This window comes from Aricia agestis, chromosome 8, assembly GCF_905147365.1.
Source record: "Aricia agestis chromosome 8, ilAriAges1.1, whole genome shotgun sequence".
NCBI classification, from domain to species: Eukaryota; Metazoa; Arthropoda; class Insecta; order Lepidoptera; family Lycaenidae; genus Aricia; species Aricia agestis.
The window spans coordinates 1,022,978-1,036,594 of NC_056413.1; the positions used below are offsets into that span (position 1 = coordinate 1,022,978).

General features: G+C 34.8%; 1 protein-coding gene across 1 annotated transcript in view; it reads right to left on the reverse strand.

Annotated features, from left to right (window-relative positions):
* LOC121729731 (neuroligin-4, X-linked) overlaps positions 1-13,617 on the reverse strand; it is a 108,277-nt gene that overhangs the window by 58,156 nt on the left and 36,504 nt on the right. The window contains exon 2 of the mRNA XM_042118340.1: positions 7,054-7,604. Coding sequence (XP_041974274.1) covers positions 7,054-7,504 — 451 coding nt within the window. The 5' untranslated portion in view covers positions 7,505-7,604. The remainder of the gene's footprint in view (positions 1-7,053; positions 7,605-13,617) is intronic.

The following is a 13,617-nucleotide window of genomic DNA, read 5'->3' on the forward strand; positions in this document are numbered from 1 at the left end:
GATTAACGTGAATATAATCCATACTAATATTATAAATGCGTCTGTCTGTCTGTTAGCTCTTCACACTTAAACCGATGAACTAATTTTGCTAAAATGTAGTTTGGAGATACTTTGAATCCCGAGAAAGGACATAGGATAGTTTTTATCCCGGAAAAATGTACGGTTCCCGCGCGATAAACGAATTTTAGCGCAGTGGAGTTGCAGGCGTCGCGTCGTCTTATAAATCTGACTAGCCGTTACGGTCAGTTTACATCTATATATTAATACGTGAGCCAAAAACTTTGTAACCCTTTTGACGAAAAATGGGGAAACGTTGGCAAATGAAATTTTGCACAGTTATAGTTTATGTGGTGAAGGAGTGCATCGAGATAATATTATTTTGAAATTATGCTTTTATCATACATTTTTTTAACAAATAAACCATTACACACACTACAACACACACTAGGAAAAATGACAGATTTTTGAGTGACAAGCCTATACATACGAATTACACTCTTTTATTTATGGTTGAAGTCTGTTGACAACAAGTTGACAAATTGAAAATGGATTAAATTTTTTTTTATTGAATCTAAGATACTATTAGACAATGCTTACACGGCCAGTCTGAGATCAGCTGAGCCCCAGAGACAAGAGTTGAAAAAAATATGATAAAAATATAGATAGTAGTCCTAATAATATAATGTCGTTGAAACTGAGGTCGAATTTCGACCATTGGGCGATCTCTAGTTACGAGTAAATACTCCAATCTAGTAATCTAATCCAGGACTATTATAGATTCGATTACTAGATAAAAATAATACCTAATTATCAGCCCGTTCTAATAGTTTCAAAGCAGAATAAACTAGATAAATAAGGTATTCATATACATAATATTATAACAAATATAAAACATACTAATATCATTACAACAAGATAAGAGCCCCCGCAGACTGCAGACTTTTAATCGGCCGATTGTTTGATCGAAACCATAATCAGTACGAAGATGTATCGTGCGCACAGTAAACGATTTGTATCGGCCGATAATAATTTACTGAAACCAACTTGGTCAAACTTTTTTTAGACGTGGGAGAGCCATGCTTCGGCACGAATGGGCCGGCTCGACCGGAGAAATACCACGTTCTTACAGAAAACCGGCGTGAAACAGCGCTTGCGCTATGTTTCGCCGAGTGAGTGAATTTACCGGAGGCCCAATCCCCTACCCTATTCCCTTTCCTACCCTCCCCTATTCCCTTCCCATCCCATCTTTACCCTCCCCTATTACCCTATTCCCTCTTAAAAGGCCGGCAACGCACCTGCAGCTCTTCTGATGCTGCGAGTGTCCATGGGCGACGGAAGTTGCTTTCCATCAGGTGACCCGTTTGCTCGTTTGCCCCCTTATTTAAAAAAAAAAAAAACTATCGGCCGACTAAACGTCTGTAGTCTGCGGGGGCTCTAAGGGAAACTCCTAGCCGAATAAAATATTTAAAACATTATGTTCGGGTGTTGTTATTTTAGAGGGGATGTCAGCTTGTCAGAGCCCGTATTGGAATAAAAATGGCGTCGGAGTAAACATTTTAAATTTAATCAATCAGTGCACTTACAGAACGACAGGCGAGATTTAAAAGGCGTCAGAAAATACAAAATGAATTTTAAAGTCGCACAAAAAGGAGTTAAAATTGAAACTTTATCGAATCATAACCGTTCATATTACTTTTACGACAATATTTCACCCTGTTAAGGCCATCTTTACTTGATGATGAAATCCCAGGTACTGACCAGAGAAATCTGAGACTATCCATACTCATATTATAAATGCGAACGTGTGTTTGTCTGTCACCTCTTCACACTCAAACCGCTGAACTCATTTTGGTAAAATTTGGTATGGAAATACTTTGAGTCCCAGGAAAGAACATAGGATACTTTTTATCCCGGAAAATTGTACGGTTCCCGCGCGTTAAACGACTTTTGGCGCAACGGAGTTGTTGGCACTTGGCATTATCTAAAACTTGTTTATTACGCGGGAGCAGTACAATTTTTCGGGATGAAAAGTATCCATTATGTCCTTTTCCAGAACTCACTTCGAGTTCTGGAAAAGGACATAATCCAATTCAATCAAATCTCCACAAAATATGTCAGCAAATTCGGTTAAGCGATTTAGGCGTGAAAAGTTATCAGACAGACATACACATTTTGGCATTCATAATAATACGAGCTTTTGCCCGCGGCTTCGCTCGCGTTAAGAAGTATTATTATATACAAACTTTCATCCCCTATTTTAACCCCTTGCGGGTGGAATTGGTCAAAATCCTTTCTTAGCGGATGCCTACGTCATAACATCTACTTGTATGCCAAATTTCTGTCCGATCGGTTCAGTGGTTTAGACTGTGCGTTGATAGATCACCATGTCAGTCAGTCACCTTTGAGTTTTATATATGTATATAGATTAGTATGTCAGTATGGATATCAAATAATTCTCCTTAAACCTCTCTATAGATCCCTTATTTATCAGTATAACCAGCTTCGACTCGAAATTGTGCCAAAGGGAACAATAAGATGTAACAAAAGACTCCGTACTCCCGTATCTGCAGTCACACATACAGGTAGACTTTGCCTCCGCAGTATAAACATATGCAGTAGTGTAAGTTAGTCCACTTCTAGAAATTATTCGTGGAACACAAATACAAACAATTGGTTAAAAATTACAACTCGTTACCGGACAACGTAAATATAATTGGTACATTATTTGAAAAAAAATAATGTTCCGTATAACAATTGTATCTAACAACAACTCACTTCTAAGAATCAAATCAAAAGCTTACGAGAGCACAACAAACACAAACGGAGAACAATAATAATTATTATAATCACTAGCATTTCTTTCGATTTTGCGGAAGTCAGTAAATATATGTAGTAAATATAACAACCTGTTATATTGATGGTATTCTGTATTTTTTGCCCTTCAGAGTCATCTGAATCCCCTTTTAGGTATAACTATGCCCGATTCAGGCACATTAGCATTATACTGTATAATAAAATATTACAATATATCCTTTGAATCTCTCAGGGAAAGAAATGTAAATAATTTTAAAACCAAATAATCACAAGTTAGATATTCCAATAACGAAGCTTAGCAAAGTGAGCAAACCTTTCCAAGGCCAATGTATACGTCTATATTATAATAAAATCCCAGAAAATATTCAAAATCTTTCAGTTAATAAATTTAAAAAAGTCGTTGAAGAACGTTTGTGTGCTAGGGTTTATTATAAGACGAGCTTTTGCCCGCGGCTTCGCTCGCATTAAGAAGTATTATTATATACAAACTTACATCCCCTATTTGAACCCCTTGGGGTTGGAATTTATCAAAATTCTTTCTTAGCGGATGCCTTCGTCATAACATCTACCTGCATGCCAAATTTCAGCCCGACCCGTCCAGTGGTTTAGGATGTGTATTGATAGATCACAGAGAGAGAGTACAGATATTGTTTTTTGTTCGTATTAGATAAATCATTTCTGGGTTATATTATCTGTTTTACATAGTATAAACTACTTCAAAAAACCTAATCAACAATATCATGACCTCAAAATTGCGTGACCCGGATTTTTTTATTTTAATAGGCCAAAAAGCTTGCAATGAATTCAGAGTAAGGTCAGGCCTAACCAAACAAACTGTCCTAAACAACATTTTCCGTCTTTGGTTTTTGTGTTTGAGAAAAATCTTCTTACATTAAATGAAAAACATACTAGGTATAATTATATTGAGGTTTTATGTAGGAGAAATAGTATTTTAGGAATTTTGGAGTTCGCAATTTTGAATTTTTTATTTGATTCTTAGAAGCGATCATTAGTTGATTGATTGATAGTATCAAATAAAAACAACGTCTTGCTTTCAGGGTGTGCTGGCAGAAATTCAAACGAAATGACAGCATCTATTTTTGACGCACGGTAGGAATAGTATAGGAGATTAATAACGTCCTCTTCTACGCCTCATCAGCGGTATTTTCTTCTTCTGTTTCAAACTATTGTATAGCTTTTATCGCGTGCTTTTGCGTAGCCACCGAATTAAGAAATTCCGTAAAGCGGCGTTGCCAGACTTTGGCACGGTGTTTGTGTGCGTGCGACTAGATGTATGCGAATTATTACATAAGTTAATAAAAAATGCTATACAATAGCTTTACCGCGGCAGCCTCCGAGTGCCACACGATTTTTTTGATCACGCGTCCTGATTAAATTTTTTGTTGTGTTTTACCCATACCAAAAACTACACAACGCTGCTAAGAATTTTCTTCAATATTATAGAGATAAGGACAGGTGCTGATAATGACAAATATCATCATCATAATATTAATACGCGAACGAAAAACCCTTTTTACGAAAAATGGGGAAACGTAGGTGCATGAAATTTTGCACAGTTAAAGTTTATATGGTGAAGGAGTGCATTGAACTAATATTATTTTGAAATTATGCTTTTATCATACATTTTTTTTAACAAATAAAACCTTACACACACACACACATGAGAAATGACAGATTTTTTAGTGACAAGCCTATACATACGAATTATATTCTTTTTATTTATGGTTGAATTCTGTTGACAACGAGTTGACCAATTGATAATGGATAACTTATAGTTTTTTTTATTGAATCTTAGACACTATTAGACAATGCTTACGCGGCCAGTCTGAGATCAAGTAAGTCCCAGAGACAAGAGTCGAAAAAAAATATTATAAAGTCAATGTTTTTTTACAAAATATGGGTAGGTAGCAGTCCTAATGTCGTTGAAATTAAGGTCGAATTTCGACCATTGGGCGATCTCTAGTTTTTAATAAATAACAAGACGAATTAAATGGGACACAGCAAGGAACATCTCGTAATATAACTGCGCCATTTCTTCCCCATCTAATTACGAATAAACACTCGCGCTCATATAACCCGCTAAATAAACGTACTTTCATTTAATTTGTTCACTGCATGATTTATTTATGTAATTAAATTTTGGTTAATGTGGTGAAAAATGTGGTAAATTCTTACATTACTTATCTCAAATTATATAATGTTTCGAAATTATTAATATTTAGTTGTATTATACTATGATGAAATTAATCATTCATCTAGTACAATTATAATTACTAGAGATCGCTCAATGGTCGAAATTCGACCTTAGTTTCAACGACACTTGGACTACCACCTATATTTTGTAAAAAATATTGACTTAATCATTTTTTTTAACTCTTGTCTCTGGGACTTAGCTGAGCTCAGACTGGCCGTGTAAGCATTGTCTAATAGTATCTTAGATTCAATAAAAAAACTATAATCCATTTTCAATTTGTCAACTTGTTGTCAACAGACTTCAACCATAAATAAAAGAGTATATTTCGTATGTATAAGCTTGTCACTCAAAACTCTGTCATTTCTCATGTGTGTGTGTTAGAGTGTGTGTAATATTTTATTTGTTAAAAAAATGTATGATAACAGCATAATTTCAAAATAATATTAGTTCGATGCACTCCTTCACCATATAAACTATAACAGTGCAAAATTTCATGCACCTACGTTTCTCCATTTTTCGTAAAAAGGGTTACAAAGTTTATCGTTCGCGTATTAATATTATGATGATGATGATGATTGAAAGAAAATATTGTTTTAAAATATCTGACATATTATATACAAAATCGATATAAAAAGCAGCACAATAATAAATATAATGGAAAGAAAATATTGCTTTGATATAATATTCGATTAACTTAATTTTAATTTTTTATACATAATACTATCGTTACTTATCATACCTCCAAAAACATACGTACAAAGTTTCATGATAATTGAATAAGAAGTTTTCACGTAAAATCGTAAAAAGCTTACATTCACATTTTTCAATATTAGTTGGGATATTAGACAATCGAATGTACTTCGTTATGAAGTTATATCTCCTCAATACTTTTCTAGAGACTGATAAATGTAGTTCTTAATGAAATAAAAGTGAGATTAGTAGCGGGTGCGGCGGCACTCAATAAAATGTAATTACAGCTGAACCTATTTATTTCTTTAATTAAACATTATGTTCTCATCTCTGTGTTCGTTGCTGAGGTATTGAGTATTGGCTAGCAACTAATTATTTCACTTGGAAAATGCACTCAGAGACATTTAATGATGATTAAATTTTAATTTAATGAATTTTGGCAGATAATGTGTGGGGCTTAATTCAAAATCTTAATTTAATTACAGCTAAGTAAATAATCTTCGTTTCTGAGTGCGGCACTCAGATATGTGAAAATATTTCACCTAACTTTTATTTAATGATTTAGACAGAAACTCTATACTATTTCTGTCAAAGTTTTTATTAAATTAAAGTTCAGTTATCATTAAATGTCACTGAGTGTGGCTGTAATTATAAAAATGTTAATGCGGTTATAATTGACGTCAAATATAACATTACTTCAACAAAATTGTCTGAATTTTAATCAGAATATGGTCAGTCTGCACATGTCAATTGAAATTTAGATGTACGTTGATAAGATGTGATTGTAAAAGAGGTATCTCTCATTAACATCTGTACAATATGGCGGTGTTATTTCTTCAGCCAACCCTTGTAGGATTGTATTTGGATTACAAATTCAAAGCAATCAAAATACTTCAAATATATACCACCCATGGCCCAAAATGTTTGAACTAAGAACTAATCTGGACAGTGCGTAGCTTCATTGTACCCTCGAGACTTGAGACTGATTAACAAGAAAACTTGTTAGGCCTCCACGATAAAGAGAATCAAAGGAATACAACTTAATCAATTTGTGAATAGCCTTTTAAAGTGTTTGATTTGCTTAAAATCACTTGCTCTAAGTGATTTTAATCGGTTTATATAAAAATAAAATATTCAAGCTTGGAAAAATACTTTAAAGTCCTTGTTCTTCTTCTATTTATTATAAATATTTTATAAGCGGGTGGCTCCTCTCACTAATAAAATATTCATACACTGACAGTTAACGTGAAATTTTGTTTTTGGTTAAAAAGTCTGTTCATAGTCAAGAGTAAACATTTTAAATTAAGGGTAAAGGTGAAACAAATTATAAATACCTTGAGCGGGCGCATAGATGTTCAAGTACAGGCAATCCTCCGATTGGTTTGTGAGGAACGGCAGTATCCTCTTCAGATACTCCAGCCTTCCTTTCGATATCCTCTTCAGCACTGCTGTCTCATTCCTTATATCCGGCAGAACTTGTGGGCACACCGGACTGAACTCCTCTGCTATCTTCACACCCGACCACTGTGCCCCTGACACCGGTGGCATGAACCTCAAGGTGCCAACTGGCGGGGAAGCGTACGGGATCCCTCGAAAAACCTCAACCGGTTCGAGATACCTGGACTCAGGAGTCACAATAAAACCTCTGATGTCTCCGTACTTGGTTCTTACAACTCTAGAGCTTATCAGCGGTTGGGCTTTGTCCTCCATGGTGGTGTCTCCTCTCACGGATCTGGTGCTGAGGGCCGGTAGCGTGATGAAGTGGACTAGGATCAGCACGAGCATCTTTTCGCTTCCACCGCAGCCGCTTGAGGTAGATAATGTCCGGTGCTATAAGTCGACCATCTCGGACAATGGCTCTGTGTCGGACCATTTACTGGATTATCTGGAACAAACGAAGAGAGATTAGATGGAAGTTCTGTTGAAGCAGATTTACATTGAGTCAATAACAGACGTTAGTCTACTGGCGTGTGCACTGCCATAGTGTAAATTGATTTCAAGTCAGCACGACTGACGACAACCACTGACATATGAATCTGCCTTTATGTATATTCAGTTAGTTGGTCAATTAAAGATAGATTTAACAAAATTAGCTTCTGGTAACTTGCTTGTGCGAACTAAGATAATGGAATGTAATGAATATCAACGAATCAAATAAGTACATAAAAATTATCAATGTGGAGGGTATTTAAAATATTAAATTTTCAGTGGTTGTAAATATAATTAGCTGGTGCTATTTAGAGACCATGGGGCCCGAACATACCCTATACTTCGTTTTAGTTAATTTTCAGTCAAATATTGACAAAAAAACTCGAGCATGTGTTATCACTTATCCCACTTCTTCATTGACCGACTGATATATCCATGAACCTTCCGTTTAAGTAATAATATCTTCACTATGACTTGCAGCATCAAGATAAAATACATCAAAATAATTTGACAGGGAGTATAAAATTTGCATTCCAAAGATCCAAAAATGTCTGGGTTTTTTACACACTCATTAATTAAATGTTAAAAATTGAGACCAAGTAAAAATATTCCCGAAAGTTCTTCAAGCGCCACTTCACAAGTATAAAAATTGTTCGAGTGCAGTTTATTTTGTAATTAGTTGAAAATTCTTTTCAAATATTTAACAGTGCAACACTAGACATGTTCCAATTTTCGCGTGCATTGAATACTCCTTTTATTCTTGCAGTATCGTTCTACTTTCATGTCAAATTGCATTCACCCATATGCCTTGTTTTAACGTTTCAACCTGGGAAATAAAAGTATCATTTTCATACGAACGTTTAATGATGTACTTGTAGGCGTACAGGAAAATTATTTTCTATTTTGTAACGACTACATTTTTAATACGCACTTGATATACTTAATTTGTATTTACAGCTACCGGATGTCAAGTAACGAGATTTTTTTTAACATTAATTTGTTCCTTGTAAACATTTATATTAATAAATTAATTAAATTAAAATTACCATTTAAGAGCCCATATGACCCTAACGTGACTACATACATTAACCTAGATCTCAAAATCTGTAAGGTCTAGAAAACTGATTTTTTGACACAAGTAACTTCAGTTCATAAATATTAAATGCTCAAGACGAAAGCACAATTACTCAAAAAATGCTCGATAGTTTCTTTTTTACAAAAAACCTTGTTTTAGACACATTTTTGCTTGGATCTTCAAAGTTTTCTGTCTTTTCTTTAATATTTTTTAATATCTAAAAAGGTATTGATAACACCTAAATCTGCTCAAAACACTTTTTTCATAATCATTATAGTTCGTCTTTTATTCAAGTAAAACTAACTCGGCGATGATTCCGCGCCGTCCTTTTTCACCTGGCATATGAAAGACGGGCGTGAGTGTGAAGAGAGAAGGACGATGTTTGATTTTTAGAGTCAGGTGAGATAATATAATATTTTGCAGAGTTATTTCAAAAGCTTCTCAGTATTTGTGTAAAGAACGTAAAACCAAAATGGCTGCATTCAAAAGATTCTAAAATTAAAAATAGTTTAACGTTGAATGAAATTTTAGAGCTACGAGGTTATTGTGGAAACGTTTGTGTCCGACGACAACTCGGATTTGGGACACAGCCTGCTACGTAACTGCCTTGTCATGACTTGAAATTATTCAAAATCCAGCTTTTATATTACTCGGAATATATTATCTTAATACATAGTACTGCATATTTTAAATGTTACTAAATATATATTTAAATATTTCGAATATTATTCTACTACCTCTACTTTTTCGTTGCGACTTGCAGGTCCCAAGACAGATGCGGGCACCTCTGAAACCGTAAGAGTTTTCGTGGTTGCTTACCACTGCTAATCCTAGCGAGTAGCGACACAGGAGTTGCAGTGGTGGTAATGTGCGGTGAACAATTGCCAGTTAAAAAAGATAAGACTAGAAGTTTAAACCTAAATGTAAACTTTTGTTATTACTATTACATAAATAGACCATCTGTAATGATTCATGAGCTCCATGAAATAATGAATATTCCCATATTAAAAAAAAATTCTATTCTACGCTAGGTTACAAATGTAACCTACACGCAAATTGCAACTTTAATTCAGTCACGTATTCATAATTCTATTGATTTTATACCAACAAATAAAAGTATAAGAGAACCAGTATCCGCCTCATATATTATTTTTATTTCTGAAACTTTTCTGGATAACTCTACCTACATGACGGATGGTGATATAAATTTTATTTTTATCCATCGGGCAAAGTTTTTCCTCTCCTCGTCGTGTCCTTTTCTGTCCCCCTGACAATGGGTACAAGATTTAATTATGGCTGGATTATCTAAGGCATTACAAACAGTAGCACATACATATTATTATTTGGAATACGGACTTACTTTATAATTTTAACGAGCTTTTGCCCGTGGCTTCGCTCGTTAAGAAGTATTATTATATACAAACTTTCATCCCCTATTTGAACCCCTTGGGGTTGGAATTTATCAAAATCCTTTCTTAGCGGATGCCTACGTCATAACATCTACCTGCATGCCAAATTTCAGCCCGATCCGTCCAGTTGTTTGGGCTGTGCGTTGATAGATCACTATGTCAATCAGTCAGTCAATCACCTTTGAGTTTTATATATATAGATTATAATCTTTATGGCCTAAGAAATTTTGGAAAAAAATGAAGAATCAGGGAATGGCTTAAATATTCAGGATCTTGGCTTGCATCAATTAAATTTTTCTCAAGTACAAATGTCTTTCTAAATGTCTCTTATCCTTGCTCGATTTCCCGAGAAACGTTCAAAAAGTTGGGTAATCTTCGAGAACGTCCAAACTTACCCTTATCTCCTTTATTTTATGATAATAAACAACATCGTAAAACAGGAACAAGCGGACATAATACTCCTAGATAAGGCATAGATGTTAGCTATTGACATAGTAAATTCTACGGGCAAACATACGACGTAAACCCCAGAAGCGAAACTGTATTCTATTCCCCTAAAAATACAACATAAAATCGTGTGCGATATGAATATTTATTATACGAGCAGAAGACATAATTCTGGACCGAAATTCGCTTCGACTGCAAGATAAATATAACTTTAAATAGTTAATGTTTAATCTATTGTATTGTACAATACGTTGTAGCTGGCTCGTGGCTTGAAATTTAAACATAGAATAGAAGTAGGTCGTTATTTTGTGTAACATGTTCTATTGCTTTGCCAATTCATGCTTTTTAGAAACAAGTTCACATTTGTGATTTATAGTAATAAAACCTACATTAGGCTTCTTGTTAATTAAGCCTACGCTAGATAAATGATAGAATATTATTAATGGATGTATTTTCTTAATCAATTGTTCGTAGTGAACGTAAACATTATTCTAAGAAAATGTTTTAGGTAAGTATATCGTAACATTTAATTTATATAAAGCAACATATTTCAAACAGTTGAATTAATTTAATTGCTAAAAATAATCGTAAAAAATCTAAAAGCTTTTCTGAAAAAACTCAAAGTTGTCGATGGTAATGAAAAGTCCACTGTAAACAATTTATAAGAAGTAATAAAAGTTAAGACGAAGATCAGAAGTAAAAAAGCAAAAGTGAAATTCTTTGTTAAAAATATTAATTTCAGATTAGCACAGACAATCAACCCAGAGAGTAACGCGCTCATTTCCATAATAATAAACTTGGAACGATAAAAGTGTTTTAAAAACATTCTTACAGGCATTTACCTCGCGAGTGACGACAGGAATTTGCATATTTTAATTGAAAATTTCATACAATCAAATGCAGGGACACGTAGCTTATAATTATTGATAAAATCGCTATAATCGACAAAGAGTCCTGAGGGATCGGTCGTTTCCAAATTACTGGAAGGGAAGCTAATACTCCCCGAGCGACGAGACACTTTATCATTGCCTGTTTTTCAAATTGTGACCCACTTCAGAGCAATATATTTTCCTTGAAATAGCCTCACAGAATTAGCTGACTGATAAATGCTTTTGTTTTTGTAGTTATCGCTCCAGTAGTTTTTGATACTGGAGGTCGTCCCGTGTAGCTTTCAATTAATGATTAATCTGTTACGTAAACGAGGCCAATTTCCAAAGAGAATTCTATTTTATTAGTTCCAGCTTTTATTTCAATCGGTGATGTTTTTCATACAGAGTCTAAATTAAGGAAAAGTTGAAATACATCACTTTATGCGCCACGTTTGCCGATGATAGATAATCAAAATATAAACGTATATAAGAGGTGTGCATTCATTTATTTGCCATAGTCGACGTTGATTGTTCGTGCTATTGACAGCTTTGCAATCATGGTGGCAATATTGCTTATCCACTATAACCCAACGCCTTTTAATATTATGCTCAAACATCAGAAACACATAATGACGTCACGTTGCATAGCGTTATCGATAGATGTCGCTAAATAATTGAATAATTTGTTGACTGTTCCAGCGGTTCTGATTACGCGACTAATATTATTTCAATCAACAAAACAAATATGTGCGAAATGAAATAATAATATTGTGACTTTGTTTAATAATGACTTAAAATTGTGTTGGTGTGTGAACATGTTAATTGATCCCCTTTTTTCATATTAATCAATGAAGAATTGTAACAGTCTACACTCTAGGAGAATAATTTTAAAAAAGGTTATAATCCTGCGTTTCTCGCGTAACTTTCTGCCGCGCACTGTAAAACTCTGGAGCAAACTGTCACCGGCAGTATTTCCGGACCTATACGACCTGCAAATCTTCAAGAAAAGAGCGTGTTCACTCTTAAAAGGCCGGCAACGCACCTGCAGGTCTTCTGATGTTGTGAGTGTCCATGGGTGACGGTAGTTGCTTTCCATCAGGCGACCCGTTTGCCCGCTTAGTTCATAAAAAAAATAATTAGACTTACAAATATCCTTTGGCTCTCAGATAGCATTTCTAATGGGGGCAAGGATGCAAACAACCTCACACTATGGTTATGCTTATTCTGATTCTGGATAGATGACAAAATAGCCTTTAATTGAATTGAATTGAAATAGTAGAGTTTTGCTTGTAGAGATGTAAGCAGATTTTTTTGTAATTTAAGAATAGATCATAATTATTATAGAGGTAGGTTTAAAAATTAAGTGACGTGAATTTACTTTAAATCTAACGAACATTGACGCTGGTGACAAAGATTGTGTATCTTTAAATTAATATATCTTTCCAAATTTAGCTTATAATTTATCTCAGGGAAAATGTCAACCGGAAAGCTAAATCACTGTTTGCCACCACGCTTTGTTACATACAAAAGACTCCGCAAGATCCACCTAATGGGAATATAAATTTGTCTGGCTTAATACAGAACCGAAATTTTATTGTTAGAGATTCAAGACTTCATTATTCTGAAGTTTTAAGCTAATTGGAGGAGGTGATGAAAAAAGTGAACAATTCTATGATGCTGTAGTTAGCTTGCAACATAAATTTAAGAAAGTAATAATTGGATCTGATATTGGTCTTCATTTAAATTTGGATTTCAGTGTGGTAATTAGTCACTTTTATTTAAATCTATATTTAAGTGAAGACTTTTTTTTTTAATGAAATAAGGGGGCAAACCACCTGATGGAAAGCAACTTCCATCGCCTCCATGGGCGAATCCGCATCAGAAGAGCTGCAGGTACGTTGCCGGCCTTTTAAGAGGGAATAGGCTAATAGGGGAGGGTAGGGAAGGGAATAGGGGAGGGTAGGGAAGGAAATAGGGGATACCCTCCCCTATTTCCTTCCCTACCCTTCCGGGAAGGGAAAAGGGTAAAATTGGGCCTCCGGTAAACTCACTAACTCGGCGAAACACAGCGCAAGCGCTGTTTCACGCCGGTTTTCTGTGAGCCCGTGATATTTCTCCGGTCGAGCCGGCCCATTCGTGCCGAAACAAGGCTCTCCCACGTCAAACCAA